Source organism: Pleurodeles waltl, chromosome 8 (genome assembly GCF_031143425.1).
Source record: "Pleurodeles waltl isolate 20211129_DDA chromosome 8, aPleWal1.hap1.20221129, whole genome shotgun sequence".
NCBI classification, from domain to species: domain Eukaryota; kingdom Metazoa; phylum Chordata; class Amphibia; order Caudata; family Salamandridae; genus Pleurodeles; species Pleurodeles waltl.
The window spans coordinates 346683836-346710473 of NC_090447.1; the positions used below are offsets into that span (position 1 = coordinate 346683836).

The window sequence follows — 26638 nt, forward strand, 5'->3', positions numbered from 1 at the left end:
AACTACCCCGATACCGAACGAAACAATAACGACGTAGTTTCTGAGATTCTGACTAACTTTCCGACCCGAAACACAGAGCGAAAAGGAACACGTCCGAACCAGACGGCGGAAAGAAAACAATCTAAGATGAAGTCGACGCCCATGCGCAATGGAACCGAGGTGGGAGGAGTCCCTCGGTCTCGTGACTCGAAAAGACTTCTTCGAAGAAAAACAACTTGTAACACTCCGAGCCCAACACCAGACGGTGGACTATGCACAGCATGTGTATCTGCAGCTACACATGCCACCGAACATAAAGTACCTTTATTTTTAGTATAACTGTGTATTGTGTTTTCTTATATTGTGCATATGACACTAAGTGGTACTGTAGGAGCTTCACTCGTCTCCTAGTTCAGCCTAAGCTGCTCTGCTAAGCTACCATTATCTATCAGCCTATGCTGCTAGACACCCTATACACTAATAAGGGATAACTGGGCCTGGCGCAAGGTGCAAGTACCCCTAGGTACTCACTACAAGCCAGTCCAGCCTCCTACACTGTACTGCTTGTGTTACCACTGAATCTTGATGGGGATTACCAATCAAGCATGCTGGGGCATCTTCTGGTGCTTTGCACTTTTGATCCAAGGAAGTACTGCTGTGACACTAGCAGGGTTTTGCATAACCTTCAAATCCTCCTCCGATACTTAACTGACCAGTGGTATGGTTCAATTAAATGGTTCTTTAAACTCCTATAGAAAACAGTCTGCTTGGATGGCACTGGAAGTGCAAAGCACTTATCTGAAGATTCCATAATCTTTTGGAAAGAGCAGCTGTCATCTGGAGGTGAATCTACTTTTGGATGAGAAGGAGGAGCTGGAATAATAGATTCATCCCACTCCAACTGGTTGTCGAGGAGCTCACCTTCCACTTGTTCTCCCTCATAGGTCAGTGTCATGTGATATGGTCATATCCTGTGTGGCCACATCTGCCAGTGGTAGAGTGGTTGGCCTCCGACATGGGGTGGCTACCCTTGAAACAGGTGATGGAGGTTGCACCTGCTCTGAAGGAGGAAAGCACCTACTGTAGTCTGCTAGCATCGCTCAGAGGTCAGATAATAATGAGCTTGGCATATACACATCCTCCTGATACGGCTGATCACTTGCGTAGTACTGCGGCTCAAGTTTCACCGTACTCCTCACTGTCACCATGATACTTTACATTAAACTGAGGGGCTGTGTGCTGTCCCAAACTGACCCTCATCATCCAATTTGTCGTCATCCTCCAAAAGATATACTGGAATTAGAAGGGTTATCTTACTAAGAGAAATATGTTCTGGAGTAATTCTTGTGGTTTTCGGACTTCTGTGGATTTTTTTCCCTCGTCGATGGAGTCATAGACACCTTTGTTGACTGTGTAGTCAATGTCCGCATGGAAATCTTAACCGTCGACCGCTTCAAGGTGGGAGCTACCGTCCACAGGGTGTTCAACGATGAAGACTGCAATGAGGAGACCCTGGTCACGGTCAGACGAAGATGTGTATGAAATGTCAACGACAGACGCTGTCCTTGTCGACGGTGGAAAACTCGTTGTCGAATGGGATTAATGTAGGAACAGTCGTCGACTCTGAAATGGCACTCACCGCTGTCAATGAGGCTGTCGACGGTATCGTTTATGCCAATGGTCTGTCAACCGTAGTAGCAGAGTAAGGCCTTTTAAAAGGTTCAGCAGTCTTAGACTGAGGCAAATATGATTTTCTAGGCCTTTTGGAACTGCCGACATGTCCTCTTTCCCCTTTTGTGAAGAATTTGTGAGGTGATGAAGGGCTGCAGCCTTTGTAAGACCCTGATGTGGTCTTTGTGGGCCTTTGACTCCTCTGAGGAAGACCTTGAATGAGATCTAGGTCTCGGATGACTTTTTGGAAGATGTGGAAGAATGATCGCTGTCTGAATCAGAGACTGGGTTGTCTCTAGATTTTAGTTTCTGCAGCCTTCATAATCTGCCCTCTCTAGCCTTCATGGGCTTAAACAAGAAGGTGCGACATACCTTGCAGTTCTTGGCCGAGGGGTCTGGGTATAGGCAGTATATGCAGTTCTGATGAGGGTCTTCAGAGTGTAATATCTTTTTCCCCACAGGTCTTGCAGGATCTGAACAAACCTTTCTTTTCCTTGTCAGACATGTTGTAGGCCTTACCCACAGTCAGTCAGAACACGTTTTGAAGAGTATAACCTTTAAGTTAGGCAAAAAGATGTGAAGAATAGAGCAGGGATCGGAGGAGACTCCCTAGCACCACGTGCAGTAGAAAATCTGAGGTGCTGGAGCTTCTCTCAGGAAAAGGGTGGTGTCACCTTATAGGTGGCCCCTGAAGTTTTTTTTTTTCTTCTTAAAATGACTGATTGAGTTAAACTGAGAGGCCTAAGGGCCTTTAGGTTTAAACTTATGTTAATACTACTTGGTTTTATATACCAGGGGCTCCCATCACGACAATGGTGGAATGTTTCAAGCATGTGCATCTATGAAAGTTCCAATACTGGAGTAATCATACTTCCAATACTCGCAACAGTATTGGGGTATGATACCAAACATGCCCAGGTATGGAGTTACCATTATGTAGCAGGACAAAGGTAGTGACTTATGTCCAGTACATGTAGGGGGGGGGTACACTTCTGCTAGTGCAGCAGTGCCCTCACACAGGTACCTGCACGCTGCCCTCATGGGCTCCCTATGGGTGGTGCAATAACTGCTGCAGCCCATAGGGATCCCCTGGGCCTGCAATGCTCTGGGTACCTAGGAACCATATACTAGGGACCTCAACGAGTGGGGGGGGTCCAGTATGCTAACTGTGGGAAGAAAAGGGTACAATTTAGAGGAGAGCGCAAAACTACCGGGGTCCTGGTTAGCAGTAACCCAGTAGAAATAGTCAAACATACTGACAACAGGCAGAAAATGGGAGTAACCATGACAATTAAGAGGGTACTTTCCTACAGCCCTCACATGTAATATACTGCACCCTGCCTTATGGCTGCAAGGCTTGCTAGAGGGGCGACTTACATATATTTAAATCAGTGCTAGGTGACATGGCACAGGCTATGTGGTGTTTTCACTTTGGTCGGCAGGAAAACACGCAGCCTGCAATGGCAGCCTGTCATGTGCTTGGTAAAGGGTCCCTCAGTGTGGCACAACTCACGCTGCAGCCCTTAGGGACCCTTCTTAGGTACCAGAAATACCATTTACTAGGGCCTTAGAGGGTGCTCATCAGGAGAAAGTTTTGGGGGAAAAGCGATCTGGCACTGAGAACCTTGTTAGCAGGAACCCTGTGCACTGTCGAAATTACAGATAGCAGTCAAAAAGTCGTGGCTAACCAAGCCAAAAAAAGGGTGCTTTCCTACAGCCACTTTAGCAGGAATTTAGACTCAGCTAAGTATCAGACCAGAGCCTATTTTGAAGCAAGACCCTGAAGATCAAATTGATCACTGGGCTAAAGTAAAAAGAGTTGAGAGCATTTGATAATGTAGCTTCAACCTACAATGTGCTAGTACCACTTTTTTTGTTCCAGATCATTTTAAGACAACTAATTTCTTAACTGCTAAGTAAAATGTTCTCCTTTAACTATCTCTTTATAGTGCATTAAATTCACATGCTTTACATACCCCCATCTAGTGCTGCACATTAACTTGATTTTTTCATAAAAGTGCTTTAGTACCATTTGAAGTGTTATTTTCTGTGTTATACTAAATATTTTATTCCAACCCTCTAATCTTCTCCATTTGGAGAGGAAATATCCCACACAGTGAGAAGAAAGAGGGCTTGATGAAAGATTCAAGTTGACAAAAACAGTAGCACTAAACATCTACAACTCATGCTAGCCAAGTGGCAAAACCAACACCTGGTCTCACCAACTGCATTTGAGTAAATCTACACATTTCTCCCAAAAATTCATGCATTAAATTAATTACCAAGGTTTCCTACACGGCCTGTGCGACCAATTCGATGAACATATTCCTCAATATCACTTGGCAAGTCAAAGTTAATGACATGTTTCACATTTGAAATATCCAAGCCTCGGGCTGCTACCTAAAATGATAAAAAGTAAGAGTTAAACCTAAAATGAAGCAAAGCTATACATTAATATTTAGATGGTCAAAATAGAGAATAACCCCTGCCCCATACATCCATTAGCCTTTGTGCTAATACCAGTTAAGTATTTTCCATCATTAAAGGAAACATTACTTGGGACTACGAAGTCTTTATTAACCCCAACGCCGCCTCAAATGTTACAAATTATTCAAAGTACAAACCTGCCCTGCTGTCGCCACATCTCTAGAAATATCTTTAAATGGCAGCAGCCACCTGTAGGAAGCTGGCCTGGTGTGTGCTTGGTACCTGAGGTACTTGCACATTATACCAGGTATCCACTCAGTATAGTGTAGGCAGTGTCTAGAAGCCAGGCTCTCTAGAGGTAGCTGTGGATGAGCAGCCAAGGATTATCTAGGAGACATGCAAAGCTCATGTAATACCACTGTAGTCACAACACTTATTCACAAAGGGAAACAATGTTACAAAATGAAAATGTCACTTACCCAGTGTACATCTGTTCGTGGCATTAGTCGCTGCAGATTCACATGTTGTGCATAGCCCGCCATCTGGTGTTGGGTCGGAGTGTTACAAGTTGTTTTTCTTCGAAGAAGTCTTTCGAGTCACGAGACCGTGGGACTCCTCCTCTTTTGCTTCCATTGCGCATGGGCGTCGACTCCATCTTCGATTGTTTTCCCCGCAGAGGGTGAGGTAGGAGTTGTGTGTGTTAGTAATAGTGCCCATGCAATGGAGTGAATAAGTATGTACCAATTAAGGTTTAAGTAATATATTTACAAATGTACAAAGTTGAAGATAACTTCCAAACGGCTACAGGCTCCCGGGGAGGCGGGTGGGCACATGTGAATCTGCAGCAACTAATGCCACGAACAGATGTACACTGGGTAAGTGACATTTTCAGTTCGATGGCATGTGTAGCTGCAGATACACATGTTGTGCATAGACTAGTAAGCAGTTATCTCCCCAAAAGCGGTGGCTCAGCCTGTAGGAGTGGAAGTAGTCTGAAATAAAGTTCTTAGTACGGCTTGACCTACTGTGGCTTGTTGTGCCGATAGCACGTCTACACAGTAGTGCTTAGTAAATGTGTGAGGCGTAGACCATGTGGCTGCCTTACATATCTCGTGCATTGGAATATTCCCTAGGAAGGCCATGCTAGCGCCTTTCTTTCGGGTTGAGTGTGCCCTTGGTGTAATGGGCAGCTCCCTTTTTGCTTTAAGGTAGCAGATTTGGATGCACCTAACTATCCATCTGGCTATACCCTGTTTTGATATTGGGTTTCCTGTATGAGGTTTTTGGAATGCAATAAACAGTTGTTTTGTTTTTCTGATTTCTTTTGTTCTGTCAATGTAGTACATTAGTGCTCTTCTGATGTCTAATGTATGTAGTGCCCTTTCAGCTACCGAGTCTGGCTGTGGGAAGAACACTGGTAGTTCTACTGTTTGATTTAAGTGGAACAGTGAAATAACCTTTGGTAGAAATTTAGGATTGGTTCTTAGGACTACCTTATTTTTGTGTATTTGGATATAAGGTTCTTGTATTGTAAACGCCTGAATTTCACTTACTCTTCTTAGAGATGTGATGGCGATGAGAAATGCAACTTTCCAGGTTAGGAATTGTATTTCGCAAGAATGCATGGGTTCAAAAGGTGGACCCATGAGTCTTGTTAAGACGATGTTGAGGTTCCATGAAGGAACGGGTGGTGTCCTTGGTGGTATAATTCTTTTGAGGCCTTCCATAAACGCTTTAATGACAGGTATCCTAAATAGTGAAGTTGAATGGGTAATCTGCAGGTATGCAGATATTGCTGCGAGGTGTATTTTAATGGAAGAGAAGGCCAGGTTCGATTTTTGTAAGTGTAGTAAGTAACCCACTACATCCTTTGGAGATGCGTGTAATGGTTGAATTTGATTATTATGGCAGTAGCCAACAAACCTTTTCCATTTGCTTGCATAGCAGTGTCTAGTGGATGGTCTTCTAGCTTGCTTTATGACTTCCATACATTCTTGGGTGAGGTTTAAGTGTCAGAATTCTAGGATTTCAGGAGCCAGATTGCTAGATTCAGCGATGCTGGGTTTGGATGCCTGATCTGTTTGTGTTGTGTTAACAGATCTGGCCTGTTGGGTAACTTGAAGTGGGGTACTACTGATAGGTCCAGCAGTGTTGTGTACCAAGGTTGCCTTGCCCATGTTGGTGCTATCAGTAGGAGTTTGAGTTTGTTTTGACTCAATTTGTTTACTAGATATGGAAGGAGAGGGAGAGGGGGAAAAGCGTACGCAAATATCCCTGACCAGTTCATCCATAGGGCATTGCCTTGAGACTGCCTGTGTGGGTATCTGGATGCGAAGTTTTGGCATTTTGCGTTCTCCTTTGTTGCAAATAAGTCTATTTGAGGTGTTCCCCAAATTTTGAAGTAAGTGTTTAGAATTTGGGGGTGAATTTCCCATTCGTGGACCTGTTGGTGATCGAGAGAGATTGTCTGCAAGTTGATTCTGGATCCCTGGAATAAACTGTGCTATTAGGCGAATGTGGTTGTGAATTGCCCAGCTGTGTCGAGTGTGTCCCCCCCCCTGTTTGTTTAGATAATACATTGTTGTCATGTTGTCTGTTTTGACAAGAATGTACTTGTGGGTTATGATGGGTTGGAATGCTTTTAATGCTAGGAAAACTGCTAGCAGTTCGAGGTGATTTATATGCAGCTTTGTTTGATGTACGTCCCATTGTCCTTGGATGCTGTGTTGTTTGAGGTGTGCTCCCCACCCTGTCATGGAAGCATCTGTTGTTATCACGTATTGTGGCACTGGGTCTTGGAAAGGCCGCCCTTTGTTTAAATTTATACTGTTCCACCATAGAAGCGAGATGTATGTTTGGCGGTCTATCAACACCAGATCTAGAAGGTGACCCTGTGCTTGTGACCATTGTGATGCTAGGCACTGTCTTAAGGGCCTCATGTGCAGTCTTGCGTTCGGGACAATGGCTATGCATGAGGACATCATGCCTAGGAGTTGTAATACCATCTTTGCCTGTATTTTTTGTGTTGGATACATGGTTTGTATAACTTTTAGGAAATTGAACCCTTTGTGGACTTGGAGTGGCTATTCCCCTTGTTGTGTCTATTGTTGCTCCTAGGTATTGCTGTACTTTGCACGGCAGAATGTGTGATTTTGCATAGTTGACGGAGAAACCGAGTTTGTAGAGGGTTTGTATGACCTGATCTGTGTGGTGTGAACACTGTCAGTGAGTTGGTCTTGATTAGCCAATCGTCTAGATACTGGAATACGTGTATTTGCTGCCTTCTGATGTGTGCAGCTACTACTGCTAGGCATTTTGTAAAGACTCTTGGTGCGGTTGTTATACCGAACGGCAATACTTTGAATTGGTAATGTATTCCTTTGAATACGAACCTTAGGTATTTCCTGTGCGAGGGATGTACTGGTATGTGGAAATACGCGTCTTTGAGATCTAAGGTTGTCATGTAGTCTTGTTGCTTTAGCAATGGTAACACTTCTTGTAGCGTGACCATGTGAAAGTGTTCTGATTTGATGTAGGTGTTTAGTGTTCTGAGATCTAGGATTGGTCTCAGTGTTTTGTCCTTTTTTGGTATTAGAAAGTACAGTGAGTAAACTCCTGTGTTTATTTGTGTACCTGGTACCAGTTCTATTGCGTTCTTTTGCAGTAATGCTTTAACTATTTCCAGAAGGTCTGAATGCTGTTTTGATATATTCTGTGTTTTTGGTGGTATATTTGGAGGGATTTGGAGAAATTCTATGCAATAACCATGTTGGATAATTGCTAAGACCCAAGTGTCTGTTGTTATTTCCTCCCAAGATTGGTAATACGGACTTATTCTTCCCCCCCACTGGTGTTGTGTGGAGGGGATGAATGACCTGTGAGTCACTGTTTGGTTGCAGGTGTTTTTGGGCTTTGAAATTTTCCCCTGTTTCTAGGGAATTGTCCTCCTCTGTACTGGCCCCGAAAGCCTCCCCTTTGGTACTGTCCCTGGTAGGTAGACAGTGTTGAATGTGAGGTACTGGCTTGTGTGGCCTGACCCCGAAACCCCCCTCTGAAGGTTGTTTTGCGGAAGGTGCCGAAAGTGCCTCTGGCCTGCGGGGAATAGAGTGCGCCCATGGCCTTGGCAGTGTCCGTGTCCCTTTTTTAGCTTCTCAATTGCCGTGTCCACTTCAGGTCCGAACAATTGTTGCTCATTGAATGGCATATTGAGCACCGCTTGCTGTATCTCCGGTTTAAAGCCAGATGTTCTTAACCACGCGTGCCTTCTTATGGTTACTGCTGTGTTGATTGTTCTTGCAGCTGTGTCCGCTGCATCCATAGAGGAGCGTATTTGGTTATTGGAGATGTTTTGTCCCTCCTCAACCACCTGTTTCGCCCTCTTTTGTAAATCTTTGGGTAGATGCTCGATGAGGTGCTGCATCTCGTCCCAATGGGCTCTGTCATATCGCGCTAGGAGCACTTGAGTGTTAGCGATGCGCCACTGGTTTGCAGCTTGTACTGCAACCCTTTTTCCGGCTGCGTCGAACTTGCGGCTTTCTTTATCTGGAGGTGGTGCATCGCCTGATGTGTGAGAGTTGGCTCTCTTGCGAGCTGCCCCTACTACAACTGAATCTGGTGGCAGTTGTGAGGTGATGAAAGCAGGGTCTGTGGGCGGTGCTTTATATTTCTTTTCCACCCTTGGTGTTATTGCTCTACTCTTGACAGGCTCTTTGAAGATTTGCTTTGCGTGCCTTAGCATTCCTGGGAGCATAGGCAGGCTCTGGTAGGTGCTATGGGTGGAGGAGAGGGTGTTGAAAAGGAAGTCATCCTCGACAGGTTCAGAGTGTAGCGACACGTTATGGAACTCTGCTGCCCTAGCTACCACCTGTGAATACGCTGTGCTGTCCTCTGGTGGTGAGGGCTTGGTAGGATACGCCTCAGGACTGTTGTCTGACATTGGGGCGTCGTATAGGTCCCAAGCGTCCTGGTCATCTTGGCTCATGGTGGTGTGAGCTGGTGAGGGTGACGGAGTCTGTGCCGGTGATATGCAAGTTACAGGTGAAGGAGAGGGTGGCGGAGTTACCTTCTTCACCACTTTTGTTTGTGGTGCTTGTTCCTGTGTTTGGAACTCAAGTCTCCTTTTTCTCCTAATAGGGGGAAGGGTGCTGATCTTCCCTGTTAAACTCTGTATGAAGATACGCTTTTGAGTGTGGTCTACTTCAGTGGACTGTAACTCTTCCTCGAATCTATGTTTGCGCAATTGAGAGGACAGTGATTGCTCCTCTGAATATGAGCTGGTAGTTGGCTCGGTTGCCGGTCGTTTCGGCAACGAAACTATGTCCTTACTCGTTTTCGGCTCCGAGGCGACTTCTCTTTTTTGGAGTCAAAACTTCTCGGCGTCGATCCTCCTCGGTGCCGCTGTCTCTGCATCGAGCAGCTTCGGCTCCGCTGTCTCGCCGTCGATCTTTGTCGGCAGCACTTTCTCGGTCCCGAGATTGCTGCGTGCCTGTGTCTCGACCCGAGTCGGACAATCTCGGCACTAGTTCGGCCTTTTTCGGTGCCGATGGGCGGTCACCGACTTTATGGGTTGAGCCATGGCCTGTTGGCAGTGGCGTCCCCTGGGCCTTGTCTGTTTTCTTGTGTGCTGGCTTCGACGTCTTACTCACTGTTTCGTGGACGTCGAATTCCTCCGAGTCAGATTCATGGATAGAGAAGGCTTCCTCTTCTCCTTGTTCCTCGAACTCTCGGTGTCCTGTCGGCGTGGAAGCCATCTGTAATCTTCAGGCTCGCCGGTCACGGAGCGTTTTTCGGGATCGAAACGCACGACAGGCCTCACAAGTTTCTTCCTTGTGCTCGGGCGACAGGCACAGGTTACAGACCAAATGTTGGTCTGTATATGGGTATTTGTTGTGGCATTTAGGACAGAACCGGAACGGGGTCCGTTCCATCAGCCTCGATGTTACACGCGGTCGGGCCGACCAGGCCACGACGGGGGATCGAAATTACCCGAAGGGCGACAGGAGCTCTTCGCGATTCGATGTCGAATTCTATCTAACCCGATCACGAACGCAACAATACCGACGCAATTTTCCGAATTTTTAACTATCTTTCCGTTCCGAAACCCGGAGCGAAAAGGAACACGTCCGAACCCAATGGCGGAAAGAAAACAATCGAAGATGGAGTCGACGCCCATGCGCAATGGAAGCAAAAGAGGAGTCCCTCGGTCTCGTGACTCGAAAGACTTCTTCGAAGAAAAACAACTTGTAACACTCCGACCCAACACCAGATGGCAGGCTATGCACAACATGTGTATCTGCAGCTACACATGCCATCGAACATAAAGCTACTTTAAGTGATGTAGGAAGCTGGCTCTGTATATACTATATCAAAATGAGATGCAGAGTCCAGGGGTTCCACAGAAGCTGGACAGAGGCTGAAAAAAAAGATACTAATGCTCTATTTATGGTAGTGTGGTTGAGCAGTTAGGCTTATCAGAGAGTAGTGTTAAGCATTTGTTGTACACACCAGCAATAGAACGAACTCCCACTCAATGACAACTCCAGACCAATAGCATTTTATATAGAAAAATGTTTTGTTAACTTCTAGAACCACACGATTCAGTTTGCAGGTAAGTACATAAAATAAAATGTACTTTGCACATATATGATCAGGACTTTGAATAGAATTGACAATGTATACAGTTTTTCTTAAAATGGCAAAAAAGCTATTTTAAAAGCGGACACTGCATTTTTGAACAGTTCCTGGGGGAAGAAAAGTTAGTACAGTTTGCAGGTAAGTATACAACTTACAGTTGTAATCTCTGGGGAGTAAGTAGTCCGTTGTTGGGGGTTCAATTTAACCCCGAACACCCACCACCAGTAACACGGGGCAAGTCAGGTGCAGAGGTCTAAGTACCACCAAATTAAGGGGCACCTATGGAGACAGGGGGGCACTCAGAACTTGGGTCTACGGCAGGTAAGTACCCGTGGTTTCTGAGGGCAGACCGGAGGGGGTTCAAGAGAGCACTGGAGGAGCCCCACGTATGCACCAAGCACGCTCCTTCCACATCAGTGGGGCAGTCAGGTGTAGGGTGCAAACAGGGCATCTGGTTTAGGTCTGGGAGGTTAGTAGCCAATGGCTACTAGCCCTGAGGGTGGCTACACCCTCTTTGTGCCTCCTCCCGGTAGAGGGGGGGGGGGGGATGACATCCCTAATCCTATTGGGGGAATCCTCCATCTGCAAGATGGAGGATTTCTAAAAGTCAGAGTCAACTCAGGACACCTTAAGGGTTTGTCCTGACTGGCCAGTGACGACTCCTTGTTTTTCTCATTATCTCCTCCAGCCTGCCCGCCAAAAGTGGGGGCAGTGGCCGGAGGGGCTGGCATCTCCACTAGCTGGGATGCCCTGTGGCGCTGTAACAAAGGGGGTGAGCCTTTGAGGCTCACCGCCAGGTGTTACAGTTCATGCAGGGGGAGGTGAGAAGCACCTCCACCCAGTACAGGCTTTGTTCCTGGCCACAGTGACAAAGGCACTCTCCCCATGTGGCCAGCAACATGTCTGGTGTGTGGCAGGCTGGCAAAAACTAGTCAGCCCACACTGGAAGTCAGGTATGTTTTCAGGGGGCATCTCTAAGATGCCCTCTGGGTGTATTTCACAATAAAATGTACACTGGCATCAGTGTGCATTTATTGTGCTGAGAAGTTTTATACCAAACTTCCTAGTTTTCAGTGTAGCCATTATGGTGCTGTGGATTTTGTGTTATGGCTACCCTGCACTTACAATGTCTAAGGTTTTGTTTAGCCACTGTAGGGGCATAGTGCTCGTGCACCTATGCCCTCACCTGTGGTATAGGGCACCCTGCCTTAGAGCTGGAAGGCCTGCTAGAGGGGTGACTTATGTATGCCATAGGCAGTGTGAGGTTGGCATGGCACTCTGAGGGGAGTGCCATGTCGACTGTCATTTTCTCCCCACCAGCACACACAAGCTGGCAAGCAGTGTGCATGTGCTGAGTGAGGGGTCCCCAGGGTGGTATAATACATGCTGCAGCCCTTAGAGACCTTCCCTGGCATCAGGGCCCTTCGTACCAGTTACAAGGGACTTACCTGGATGCCAGGGTGTGCCACTTGTGGAAACAAAGGTACAGGTTAGGGAAAGAACACTGGTGCTGGGGCCTGGTTAGCAGGGTCCCAGCACACTTTCAAATAACTAGGCATCAGCAAAGGTAAAAAGTTAAGGGGTAACCATGCCAAGGAGGCATTTCCTTACACATGGCACTTTCCTGCATCCACTACATGAAGAGCCAGCTTCCTACATTGTGTAAGCCCCTTTATGCGGTAAGCTCTTGCCAAACACACCTCCTAAAACTAGTCTCAATAAGTGAAGTGTCAATAGAAATTATAGAAACAGGACCAATATGGAAAATATTCACTTATGTAAAACAGCAATACTGTTTCGGGAGGACTCCCAGCCAGACTTAGTACCTCCTGCTACTCACTGCCTACACTATGTTTATATGTTCTCTTGACAACAGTCCTGTTAGCGCAAGATAAAGCACTGACTGGACATTGCTTTCTGAGTGTTATTTACTGTGCTTTAGAATTACAGATTCAAACCTACTCAACTTTCTTGAATAAGGATTAAACACACTCCCATGTGAGTAAACTGTCCACAGGGAGCAGAGTCATCCAGTTTTCAGAATAGAGCTGTGGCTATGGGACACGGAAACTAAGGTAATAAACACATTAGCACCCAGTAACTAGACTGTGCCAACAATGGCAAGAAAATGTTTGAGAGTGCAACTTGAAGGCATGTTAGCCAACACTGCTTTTAATTTGCAAACATGCCATGCAGATATATATTTTTAATACTTTTGAAAAAAAGATTACTAACTTCAACATTGCTATAAAAATATATAGATCTATGAAGACTCACGGCAGTGGCAACCAGAATAGGACATTTCCCAGAGCGAAACTGATGTAGAGCTTCTTCTCGGTCTCGTTGAGAGCGATCTCCATGGATACTTGTGCAGGCATACCCTTCTCGGTACAGAAAGTCCTCTAGTGAATCTGCTCCCTTTTTTGTTTCTACGAATACTAAGGTCAACGAATCTTTACCTTTAAAAAAAAAAAAATATATATATATATATATATGTTCAGATAAAACACCTTGTAACTTAGTCATTTAAATGTTTTGAAAGTGTCAGCAAGCATAGCAGTGTCAACATTAATTCACTCAGTATGGCATTCATTTGTGGTCACTAAGTTGCTCACAGTGTAGAAACACCTGCAATTGGTTTGAATTTGTTTTGCTATGAAGTAGTGAAAAGCGAAGTTGTGGTGTGTGTGGGCCTGAGGAGAGGAGGAGAGGGGGGTGGGGGGAGATGGGTGATCGAGGTATGTTACACAACAATGTTTGCTTCAGTGAAGCTATTTCCTTACACTTTGTCCGTCAATTAATTCTCAGATGCAACCATTGGTTGTCTACTGGATGGGCTGCAATGCATAACTAGTATGAAGTGGAAAGCAGAAGAAACCCTGGAAGCAACTTGCACTACCCAACTAGAACTCAGGAGCAGTCAAACATGGTTAGAGGTAGCAACATTAGCAGTTGATCAGGAAACCGGAATGTTTATTACTGGAAAATGTAAAGAGTTACTCCTAGGCAGGATCAGCGTACATTACAGCAACAGGAATTGGCATACCTATGAGCGCCCCAGTGGATGGAAAAAGCATCAAGTAGGTGTTTCTGGAATAGTTAACCCCACTTTTTGCCTGATGTCTGTTTGCATTGTAGGACAATGGGATCCTGTTAACCAGGACCTCAGTGACTTTGCTCTTTCCCCTAAATTCAGTTAGTAATTTACACATCAACAATTAAGTTCCCAGTATATGGTACCTAGGTACCCAGGGCACTGCCCAGAGGTGCCAAGAGCTCTGCCAGGTGGCCACTTGATTCTGCCACCTTTAAAATAAAGTGTGCAGCGGCCCCTGGGAGCATCCGACAAGTTAGGCTAGGGAGGACCCAACACCCCACCACCACCACCTCCTCCTCCTCCTCCTCCTCCCTCTCCTCCTTGATAGGTGGGTGTAAAGAAATGGCTCCCTGTTGCAGTTACCCCCCACTTTTTGCCTGATACTGATGCTGACTTGACTGAAGTGTGCTGGGACCCTGCTAACCAGGCCCCAGCACCAGTGTTCTTTCACCTAAAATGTACTTTTGATCCCACAATTGGTACACCCTGGCATCCAGGTAAGTCCCTTGTAACTGGTACCCCTGGTACCAAGGGCCCTGATGCCAGGGAAGGTCTCTAAGGGCTGCAGCATATCTTATGCCACCCTGGGGACTACTCACTCAGCACAGACACACTGCTTGCCAGCTTGTGTGTGCTGATGAGAACAAAACGAGTAAGTATGGCAACCTCACACTGCCTATGCAGTATAGATAAGTCACCCCTCTAGTAGGCATTACAGCCCTAAGGCAGGGTGCACTATACCATAGGTGAGGGCACCAGTGCATAAGCACTGTGCCCCTACAGTGTCTAAGCAAAACCTTAGACATTGTAAGTGCAGGGTAGCCATAAGAGTATATGGTCTGGGAGTTTGTCAAAAACGAACTCCACAGCTCCATAATGGCTACACTGAATACTGGGAAGTTTAGTATCAAACTTCTCAGAATAATAAACCCACACTGATGCCAGTGTTGGATTTATTAAAAAATGCACACAGAGGGCATCTTAGAGATACCCCCTGTATTTTACCCAATTGTTCAGTGCAGGACTGACTGGTCTGTGCCAGCCTGCTGCTGAGAGACGAGTGTCTGACCTCATGCGGTGAGAGCCTTTGTGCTCTGAGGACAGAAACAAAGCCTGCTCTGGGTGGAGGTGCTTCACACCTCCCCCCTGCAGGAACTGTAACACCTAGCAGTGAGCTTCAAAGGCTCAAGCTTCGTGTTACAATGCCCCAGGGCACTCCAGCTAGTGGAGATGCCCGCCCCCTGGACCCAGCCCCCACTTTTGGCGGCAAATCCAGGAGAGATAATGAGAAAAACAAGGAGGAGTCACTGGCCAGTCAGGACAGCCCCTGAGGTGTCCTGAGCTGAGGTGACTCTAGACTTTTAGAAATCCTCCATCTTGTAGAAGGAGGATTCCCCCAATAGGGATAGGAATGTGACCCCCTCCCCTTGGGAGGAGGCACAAAGAGGGTGTACCCACCCTCAGGGCTAGTAGCCATTGGCTACTAACCCCCCAGACCTAAACACGCCCTTAAATTTAGTATTTAAGGGCTCCCGTGAACCTAAGAATTTAGATTCCTGAAACTGCAGGGGTTTTTCAGCTCAGCAGTCTTCTTCTTCTTGTAGAGGAAGAACAGAAGACACCAACTGCTTTGGCCCCAGTCCTACCGGCCTGTCTCCTGCCTTCCAAAGAAACCTGCTCCAGCGACGCTTTCCAAGGGACCAGCGACCTCTGAATCCTCTGAGGACTGCCCTGCTTCAAGAAAGACAAGAAACTCCCGAGAACAGTGGCACTGCTCCAAAAGAACTGCAACTTTGTTTCAAGGAGCAGATTTAAAGACCCCTGCAACTCCCCGCAAGAAGCGTGAGACTTGCAACACTGCACCCGGCGACCCCGACTCGACTGGTGGAGAACCAACACCTCAGGGAAGACCCTCCGGCGACTCCGAGACCGTGAGTAACCAAAGTTGTCCCCCCTGAGCGCCCACAGCGACGCCTGCAGAGGGAATCCCGAGGCTCCCCCTGACCGCGACTGCCTGAACTCCATTTCCTGACGGCTGGAAAAGACCCTGCACCCGCAGCCCCCAGCACCTAAAGGAACGGAACTCCTCTGCAGGAGTGACCCCCAGGAGGCCCTCTCCCTTGCCCAGGTGGTGGCTACCCAGAGGAGCCCCCCCCCTTGCCTGCCTGCAACGCTGAAGAGATCCCTTGATCTCTCATAGGAAACCATTGAAAACCCGACGCGTGTTTGCACACTGCACCCGGCCGCCCCGCGCTGCTGAGGGTGTACTTTTTGTGCTGACTTGTGTCCCCCCCCGGTGCCCTACAAAACCCCCCTGGTCTGCCCTCCGAAGACGCGGGTACTTACCTGCTGGCAGACCGGAACCGGGGCACCCCCTTTCTCTCCATTGAAGCCTATGTGTTTTGGGCACCTCTTTGACCTCTGCACCTGACCGGCCCTGAGCTGCTGGTGTGATAACTTTGGGGTTGCTCTGAACCCCCAACGGTGGGCTACCTTGGACCCAAAACTGAAACCTGTAAGTGACTTATCTGTTAAAACTAACATTACTTTACCTCCCCCAGGAACTGTGAAATGCACTAAGTGTCCACTTTTAAAACAGCTTATTGTGTTTTATGTGAAAAGCATACATGCTAATGTAATGATTCAAAGTTCCTAAAGTACTTACCTGCAATACCTTTCAAATGAGATATTACATGTAGAATTTGAACCTGTGGTTCTTAAAATAAACTAAGAAAATATTTTTCTATAACAAAACCTATTGGCTGGATTTGTCTATGAGTGTGTGTTCCTCATTTATTGCCTGTGTGTATGTACAACAAATGCTTAACACTACTCCTTTGATAAGCCTACTGCTCGACCACACTACCACAAAATAGAGCATTAGTATTCTCTCTCTTTGCCACTATCTTACCTCTAAGGGGAACCCTTGGACTCTGTGCATACTATTCCTTACTTTGAAATAGTGCATACAGAGCCAACTTCCTACAGTGGGTCACTGCAGAGAGTGACCACTGCCCTTTTAGAGTTATTTAAGGGCTTCCTCATGGTGGGTCCTCAGATTTGTCAATCGAGACTAAAAGGAACTCTGCAAGACATCTACTCCTGGCCTCTAGAACTGCGACTGGTCCTCGTCTGCAACCAAACAAGTCTGCTTCTGGTGGGAAGGTTCACACTACAACACTTTCTCCACATCCTGCAAGAATTATGCAGCATTCAAGGCTGTGCATCCTCCAGGGTAACAAGGACTGTTTGCACCAGGAAGGTCAAAGGAATCTCCCTTCGAGTAGAGTCACTCCCCATTAACTGCAGGCACCTTAATGCACCAACCGGTTGGTGGGATCTGCTGCCCTGGACCTCTGAAGATCCTGCCTCACAGGTGGTGGGAATGGCCTCCTCTGGGTCCTGTTTGTTTCCTATCCAAGTTGGGAGACACTAGGCCCTTGCTCCTGCCACTTGACTGGCACCTCTGTGCACTGCGACTGTTGCACTTTCCGAGGCTTGTTAGCCCTTCCTTTGGGAGATCTTTAGGCTCCAAGAAGATCAGCACCTGTCCTGCAATGTGAGACTTGTTTTGGTGGGCTGGTAAGGCCTCACTGTGACTGTCAGGCACCTGTGATCATTCGGGGGGGTTCCAGCTGCTCTGTCCGACTTACACACACCCCCACACCCCTTGGTAGAGTCCCCTAGACCGGGAAGGGTCCTTGCACAAACTCCAACCACTACTCTGTGATAGCTTAAGGGACATGTCTGTGGGTTAACTGTAGGAAAGTCCCTTCTTACTGGCATGGTTACCCCCCACATTTTACCTGTTGTCAGAGTGCTTAGATTTGTTTTACTGGGATCCTGCTACCCATGACCCCAGACCTTGTGCTCTCGCCTCTAAATGTGGTTGTCCTGGTATTCCGTACACCCCACAATTGGAATACTGGTGTACCACTAAGTCTTAATATATGCTCATGCATCTATGCCCTCACTAGCATCAGTTATGCCCTCACTAGCATCAGTGTGGGTTTATTATTCTGAGACGTTTGATACCAAACTTCCCAGTGTTCAGTGTAGCTATTATGGAACTGTGGAGTTCGTGTTTGACGGACTCCCAGACCATATACTCTTATGGCTACCCTGCACTTACAATGTTTAAGGTTTGGCTTAGACATTAGCAGCATAGTGCTCATCCAACTATGCCCTCACCTGGGGTATAGTGCACCCTGCCTTAGGGCTGCAAGGCCTGCTAGAGGGGTGACTTACCTATGCCACAGGCAGTGTGAGGTTGGCATGGCACTCTGAGGTAATTTTCTCCCCACCAGCACACACAAGCTGGCAAGCAGTGTGTATGTGCTGAGTGAGGGGTCCCCAGGGTGGCATAAGACATGCTGCAGCCTTTAGAGACCTTCTCTGGCATCAGGGCCCTTGGTACCAGTTAGAAGGGACTTATCTGGATGCCAGGGCTGTGCCAATTGTGGAGATAAAAGGTACAGTTTAGGGAAAGAACACTGGTGCTGGGGCCTGGTTACCAGGGTCCCAGCACACTTTCAAACCATAACTTGGCATCGGCAAATGCAAAATGTCAGGGGGTAACCATGCCAAGGAGGCATTTCCTTACAGAGCGGGGAAGCCGGATTGCGAAAAAAGGACCAAACTCAAGTTTCAGCCAAAGAGAGGGATGGGCTAGTAAGGTGGTCGACTTTAGGACCTTTTCCATTATAATTGTTACTACATTGCTATTATAATGTACCGGGAACCCGACGACGGGGAATGATTCAAACATGTGAATCTATGAAAGTTCTAATACTGAAGTACCTGCGTCCTCGGGGAGCAGACCTGGGGGGTTTAGTAGAGCATGTTGGAGGGGTGGGGGGTGGTTGAGAAGAGAGAAGGTCCCCAAGTAGGCACACAAAGCACACCCTCAGCAGCAGAAGGGCGGCCGGGTACAGTGGGCAAACAAGGCGTCTGGCTTTTAACTGAAATAAATGGAGACCCGGGGGTCACTCTGGCGATGGAGGTAGGGCACAGAGGGGCTTCTTGGGCCAGCCACCGACGAGGCAAGGATGAGGGCCGCCTGCTGGTCACTCATAGGTGGTTTATCTCAGGCCTGCAGGTGCAGTGCTTCTTCCAGGCGTCAGGTTCTTTGTTACCAGGCACATTGTGGGAGTCGCCTGGGGGTCCTCTCTGCAGTGTTGGTTCTTCTGGACACGAGCTGGGGGCGTCGGGTGCAGAGTGTTGGGGACTCATGCTTTAAAGATGGTTTCTTTGTTGCGGTTTTGGACAGTCGCTGTCCACAGGAGTTGCTTGGTCCTTTGGTTGCAGGGCAGTCCTCGGAGTCCTCAGAGGTCGCTGGTCCTGCTGGATGAGTAGCTGTGTTGAGTCAGGCCGGTAGGGTTGGGGCCAAATCAGTTGTCTGTCGTTTGTGGGGCTTTCAGGTCAGCAGTCTTTGTCGTAGGTAGTCAGGAATCTTATTCCCTGGGTTCAGGGTCACGCCTAAATACTCAATTTAGGGGGGTGTTTAGGTCTGGGTTGCAGTAGCCAATGGCTACTGTCCTGGAGGGTGGCTACACCCTCTTTGTGCCTCCTCCCTGGGGAGAGAGGGGCACATCCCTAATCCTATTGGAGGAATCTTCCAAAACAAGACAGAGGATTTCCTAAGGCAGGGGACGCCTCAGGGGTTGTCCTGACTGGAGGATGACTCATTGTTTATATTATTACCTCCTCTGGACTTGCTGCAATAAGTGGGGGCTGTGTCCTGGGGGTTGGGGGGCATTTCCACTAGCTGGAGTGCCCTGGGGCGCCGTAACACCAGGCTGGAGCTTTTGAGGCTCACCGCCAGGTGTTACAGTTCCTGCAGGGGGAGGTGAGAAGCACCTCCACCCAGTACAGGCTTTGTTCCTGGCCAAAGAGTGACAAAGGCACTCACCCCATGTGTCCAGAAACCTGCCTGGTTGTGGCAGGCTGGCAGAAACTGGTCACCTTAGACCTAGTAGTTTGACATGCCCTCTGTGTGCATTTCTCAATAAATCCCACACTGGCATCAGTGTGCATTTATTGTGCTGAGAAGTTTGATACCAAACTTCCCAGTATTCAGTGTAGCCATTATGGAACTGTGGAGTTTGTGTTTGACAAACTCCCAGACCATATACTCTTTATGGCTACCCTGCACTTACAATGTCTAAGGTTTTGCTTAGACACTGTAGGGGCATAGTGCTCATGCAACTATGGCCTCACCTGTGGTATAGTGCACCCTGCCCCTTAGGGCTGTAATGCCTGTTAGAGGGGTGACTTATCTATGTCACAGGCATAGGGTTGTGGGCATGGCACTCCGAGGGGGGGGGACACAGCACACTAAGTCAAGTCAGCATCAATATCAGGCAAAACGTGTGGGGGTGGGGTGCGTGTAACTGCAGCAAGGAGCCATTTTCATTCACTCCAAGCCACGGGTATGCTTTCAAGGGCACATTTGGTGCCCTCTGTGCATAAACCAGTCTACACTGGTTCACTGTCCCCCAGTCCCTGCTCTGGTGCGAAACTGGACAATGGCATGGGGAATGACCACTCCCCTGTCCATCACCACCCTATCAACATCCAGGTGGCCACTTCAGAGGGTCAGGCAGGTGATGTCCAAGCTCTGATAGGTTGTCACCTGGCTAGGTGACCCATCCCTCTTTCAGGGCTATTTAGGGTCTCTTGGATGGGTCCTCATATTCAGCTTGCATGATTCCAGCAGGACTCCTCTGCAACATCTACTTTGACCGCTAGCCACTGTGACTGGACCGTCCAGTAACCGACAATCTGCAGCCACGACAGACTGCTTGCAACATTGTTTCCATGGCTCCTTACAGCTTCTGCAACATTTCCCCAGCTGTGCATCCTCTGAGGGCGGCAAGTCTTCAGTCTGCACAAGAAGGAAGCCATCTCCCTTGGAGTGAAGAAATAACTACTCTGCAGCTGCAGGCACAAACTTCAACAACCGGCTGTGTGGATGATCTCATCTTGAGCTGCGTGGATCCTGCATCAAAGTTGGTGGTCCCGAGTAGTCTTCTTAGTCCTCTCTGCCAGCTGTTTAACTTTGGTGGAGGAAAGCCCCTTCCTTCCCATGCAGGACAGTACCCTGTGCACCACAGCTACCAAGGCTTGTTAGCATCCCCTCCAAGGGATCTTCAGGCTCCCTGTAGCACCAGCCCCAATCACTCCTTCCTGCGACGTGGGACCCTTCTCCAGTTGTGCTGCATGGGCTCCTCTGCTCCTCTTCCAGTGAGTCTCCTGTGGGGGCTGCCTCTCTTGGTCACTCTGCCTTGCTTGGAGTTCAGCAACTTACTCCTTTGTTCCTGGTCACTGGGGGCACTGTGGTACTTACCTTTGGGGTTTCTTAGTACCCTCCCTGCTCCCCTCTACACATTCCACTTACCTAGGTGGGGGTCCTGTGGTTGCATTCCATTTTTTTAGTATATGGTTTGGGCTTCCCAGGGGTCACTTTTGCCTATTTGCTATTGCACTGTTTTCAATTGCTATTTATGCTTATTTCTGATTACTAGTGTACATATCTAGTGTGTTACACACCTCGTATTGGAGGGTTGCCTCTAGTACTTTTTGGCCATTGTGTCACTAAAATGACCTTTATTTTTGTAACAGTGTTTTTTCTTCCATGTGTGTAAGTGCTGCGTGACTACAGTGGTTTTGCATGAGCTTTATAGGTCTCCTAGATAAGCACTGGCTGCTCATCCACAGCTACCTCTAGAGAGCCTAGCTTCTAGACACTGCCTACATTTCACTAAGAGGGGATACCTGGTAAAAGGTCTAAGTATCTAAGGTACCCACCACACACCAGGCCAGCTTCCTACTGAGGCAATACAAAAGTTTGGTTCTAAAAGGTCAGGTAGCAAAATATACATCTGTTTTCCCTCCCCAAGAGCTGTTAAGCGGAAGCATGTTTTGGGAAAAACAGTAAATGACCTTGATGTGAAATATCTGCAAATAGCTAAGCCGGAAGGCGTTTAAAGACATTTAGTCTCTTTTTAAAGAGGTTGGTATAAAGACTAAAGTATCTCTAGCAGAAGAGGAAAAGAAACTATGTATGATCAAGAGGGTAAAGCTAGGTAACGTGCCGGTGCTCTGAGAAATAAACACCTGAAAGGAAATGCAAGGTATTTGAGCAAACTGCCTGGCTTTATCAATAGACAACTAAACTGTTTCAGAAAAATCTAAGCTGAGGGTGTGTGCTCATTGCAGCCTCCCTTTTCATCAACATCTAGGGTGTTTTGTCATTAAAATGAGTGTACTACTAAAGACTTAAAAAGGCCTAAACAACAAAATATATTGCTGATTTTAGCTGCTGGGAATTCTCCAACTGAGCACTATGTATCTAAAACGCGTGGTTTAAGTACCAGAACTTTCAAATTACCCCCTTTAAGTCACTCTAGACTGATTCTTCAGCCATGACAAGAAGCTTAAAAGAAACAGATTAATAACACACAATTAGAATATATCCACTCCAATATAACAAGACTGGAGTAACAGTAAAGTCTTCCCGCATAGCAGGTCCCACATGTGTCCTTGGCTGTGTATGTTTGAGGTGACGTAAGTTCTTAACTGCAACCTATCAGACAAGGATAATAAAGCTACTGGGAGCCATACTAGAGGCAGCATACACTATACAAATAACATGACAGTTTGTGATCAATAAAGAATTAGTTACCGGTTGCGTTCAGGAGATCCAGCAAAAATGATCTCTTGTCTGACTCTTCCACCCACACAACTTTTTGTGTAATATTTTCAGAGGTGGAACCCACTCTGCCAACAGCCAGAAAAATGTATTCATCAAGGAAGTCCCTTGCAAGTATCTAGAGAGGAAAACACAGTCAATAAAGAAATTAATAGACTCGGTGTTCATGTAAGGCTTAAATACACCACTCACCTGTATTTCCTTAGGAAAAGTAGCACTAAACATCATAGTGTGGCGAACTCCCTTCGGTGGCATGGTGTCCTGTTCAACAATCCGACGAATCTGAGGTTCAAACCCCATATCAAGCATACGGTCTGCTTCATCCAGCACTAAATATCTAACATAAGGAATTGAGAAAGCAGAAAGTTCAAACAAACCACTATATTTAATTTGAATACAACTATACAAGCAGTACTTAGTACAACTAAAAGGAAAATGTTACTTACCCAGTAGACATACTTTTGTGGAATGTAGTGCTGTAGATTCACAAGCTTTGCATAAGTCAGCCATCTAGTGTTGAGCTCAGAGTGTTACAAGTTGTTTTTCTTTAAAGAAGATTTGAGTCACAAGATCGAGTAACTCCTCTCAAAGATACTGCGCATAGGCATAGAGTCCATGGTTAAACTGTTTTCCCCCAGGATGGTGAATTAAAGATTGTGTACATGTATATGTAGATAGTAAAGAAATGCGATGTCCAAGCAATATATGAACATATTTACAATATATTGTACTGCAAGGGCTACAAGCTCTCGGGATGGTGCATGCAAATCTAAAGCACTACATGCAACAAACAGATGTAAGGAAATGCCTCCTTGGCATGGTTACCCCCTGACTTTTTGCCTTTGCTGATGCTAAGTTATGATTTGAAAGTGTGCGGAGGCCTGCTAACCAGGCCCCAGCACCAGTGTTCTTTCCCTAACCTGTACCTTTGTTTCCACAATTGGCACACCCTGGCATCCAGGTAAGTCCCTTGTAACTGGTACCCCTGGTACCAAGGGCCCTGATGCCAGGGAAGGTCTCTAAGGGCTGCAGCATATCTTATGCCACCCTGGGGACCCCTCACTCAGCACAGAGACACTGCTTGCCAGCTTGTGTGTGCTAGTGGGGATAAAAAGACTAAGTCGACATGGCACTCCCCTCAGGGTGGCATGACAACCTCACACTGCCTACAGGTATAGATAAGTCACCCCTCTAGCAGGCCTTACAGCCCTAAGGCAGGTTGGCACTATACCATAGGTGAGGGCATAGGTGCATGAGCACTATGCCCCTACAGTGTCTAAGCAAAACCTTAGACATTGTAAGTGCAGGGTAGCCATAAGAGTACATGGTCTGGGAGGCTGTCATACACGAACTCCACAGCACCATTATGGCTACACTGAAAACTGGGAAGTTTGGTATCAAACTTCTCAGCACAATAAATGCACAGTGATGTCAGTGTACATTTTATTGTAATATACACCCCAGAGGGCACCTTAGAGGTGCCCCCTGAAACCTTAACCAACTACCCGTGTAGGCTGACTAGTTTTAGAAGCCTGCCACACACCAGACATGTTGCTGGCCAGATGGGGAAAGTGCCTTTGTCACTCTGTGACTAGTAACAAAGCTTCACACCTCCCCCTGCAGGAACTGTAACATCTGGCGGTGAGCCTCAAAAGGCTCACCCCCTTTGTTACAGCACCCCAGGGCACTCCAGCTAGTGGAGTTGCCCGCCCCCTCCGGCCACGGCCCCACTTTTGGAGGCAAGGCCGGAGGAGAGAATGAGAAAAACAAGGAGGAGTCACTGGCCAGTCAGGACAACCCCTAAGGTGTCCTGATCTGAGGTGACTGACTTTTAGAAATCCTCCATCTTGCAGATGGAGGATTCCCCCAATAGGGATAGGAATGTGCCCCCCCCCCCCCTCAGGGAGGAGGCACAAAGAGGGTGTAGCCACCCTCAGGGCTAGTAGCCATCGGCTACTAACCCCCCAGACCTAAACACACCCCTAAATTCAGTATTCAGGGGCTCCCCAGAAACTAGGAACTCAGATTCCTGCAACCTAACCTTCAGAGAAGACAGACACCAACTGCTTTGGCCCCAGCTCTACCAGCCTGTCTCCCCACTTCTAAAGACACTGCTCCAGGGTCCAGCAACCTCTGAAGCCTCAAGAGGACTACCCTGCATCTAGAAGGACCAAGAACTCCCAAGGACAGCGGCTCTGTTCCACAAAGACTGCAACTTTGCAACAAAGAAGCAACTTTGAAACACACGTTTCCCGCCGGAAGCGTGATACTTTGCACTCTGCACCAGACGCCCCCGGCTCAACTTATGGAGAACAAACACCACAGGGAGGACTCCCCGGCGACTACGAGACCATGAGTAGCCAGGGTTGACCCCCCCCCGAGCCCCCCACAGCAACACCTGCAGAGGGAATCCCGAGGCTCCCCCTGACAGCGACTGCCTGCTTCAAAGACCAGATGCCTGGTAAAGACTGCAACCGCAGCCCCCAGAACCTGAAGGATCCGACCTCCAGTGCAGGAGCGACCCCCAGGTGGCCCTCTCCCTTGCCCAGGTGGTGGCTACCCAGAGGAAACCCCCCCCCCCCCCCCTGCATCACTGAAGAGACCCCTAGGTCTCCCGTTGATTTCTATTGCGAACCCAACGCTTGTTTGTACACTGCACCCGGCCGCCCCGTGCCGCTGAGGGTGTACTTTGTGCTGACTTGTGTCCCCCCGGTGCCCTACAAAACCCCCCTGGTCTGCCCTCCGAAGACGCAGGTACTTACCTGCTGGCAGACTGGAACCGGGGCACCCCCTTCTCCATTGAAGCCTATGCGTTTTGGGCACCACTTTGACCTCTGCACCTGACCAGCCCCGAGCTGCTGGTGTGGTAACTTTGGGGTTGCCCTGAACCCCCAACGGTGGGCTACCTTGGACCCAAACTTGGACCCCATAGGTGGTTTACTTACCTGCAAAAACTAACAAACTTACCTCCCCCAGGAACTGTTGAAAATTGCACTGTGTCCAGTTTTAAAATAGCTATTTGCCATTTGTGTGAAAACTGTATATGATATTTTGCTAATTCAAAGTTCCTAAAGTTCCTACTTGAAATACCTTTCATTTAAAGTATTACTTGTAAATCTAGAACCTGTGGTTCTTAAAATAAACTAAGATATTTTTCTATACAAAACCCTATTGGCCTGGAATTGTCTGAGTGTGTTCCTCATTTATTGCCTGTGTGTACAACAAATGCTTAACTCTGATAAGCCTACTGCTTGACCACACTACCACAAAATAGAGCATTAGAATTCTCTCTTTTTGCCACTATCTTACCTCTAAGGGGAACCCTTGGACTCTGCATACTATTCCTTACTTTGAAATAGTGCATACAGAGCCAACTTCCTACAGATGTCTACTGGGTAAGTAACATTTTCCGACTGATGGTAACTGGGGCTGTAGTTACACATGCTTTGCATAGACTGTAAAGCAGTCCACTTCAAAGTAAGCTCTGGTCAGCATGTAGTGGTTGGAGTAGCTTAAAATAATGTCCAAAGTACTGCCTATCCAACATTTGCTTGTTGGTGAGCCAACATCAACACAGTATTGTTGAGTGCGTATACTCAGACCACGCAACAGCTTTACATATATCTGCTATCGGTATGTTCCCTAAGAATGCCATTAAAGCTCCTTTTTACCTAGTGGAATGTGCTTTAGGCGCTACTGGTAGCTCTTTTAGCCTTACGATAGCAAGTTTGAAAACACTTCGCTATCAATCTGGCTAATCCATTTTTCCCCAAAACGGATTAACTTTAGGAGGTTCTGAAAATGCTACAAAGCTGTTTTGAGGCGCAAAATCTTTTTTTCTGTCTATGTAGTACGTGGGAGCTCTAAACATCAAGGGTGTGTGGAGCTCTTTCCACAACTGAATCTGGCTGTGGAAAGATTGGCAATTCCACTGATTGATCTGAAGAAGGTGGAACTACTTTCCGTAGGAATTTTGGATTTGTTCTAAGAACAAATTTATTTTTATGGATTTGAACGAAAGGTTCTTCTAAAGTGAACACCTGAATCTAGCTAACTCTTCTTAAAGAAGTTACTGCTACCAACAAAGCAAGCTTCCATGAGAGAAATTACAGAGTACA

General features: G+C 47.3%; 1 protein-coding gene across 3 annotated transcripts in view; it reads right to left on the bottom strand.

Annotated features, from left to right (window-relative positions):
- DDX3X (DEAD-box helicase 3 X-linked) overlaps positions 1–26638 on the bottom strand; it is a 346585-nt gene that overhangs the window by 73110 nt on the left and 246837 nt on the right. For all 3 annotated transcript variants that reach the window (XM_069204208.1, XM_069204209.1, XM_069204207.1), the window contains 4 exons: positions 22713–22857; positions 22494–22638; positions 12988–13169; positions 3933–4050 (listed from right to left, as the gene is read on the bottom strand). In XM_069204208.1, coding sequence (XP_069060309.1) covers positions 3933–4050; positions 12988–13169; positions 22494–22638; positions 22713–22857 — 590 coding nt within the window. The remainder of the gene's footprint in view (positions 1–3932; positions 4051–12987; positions 13170–22493; positions 22639–22712; positions 22858–26638) is intronic.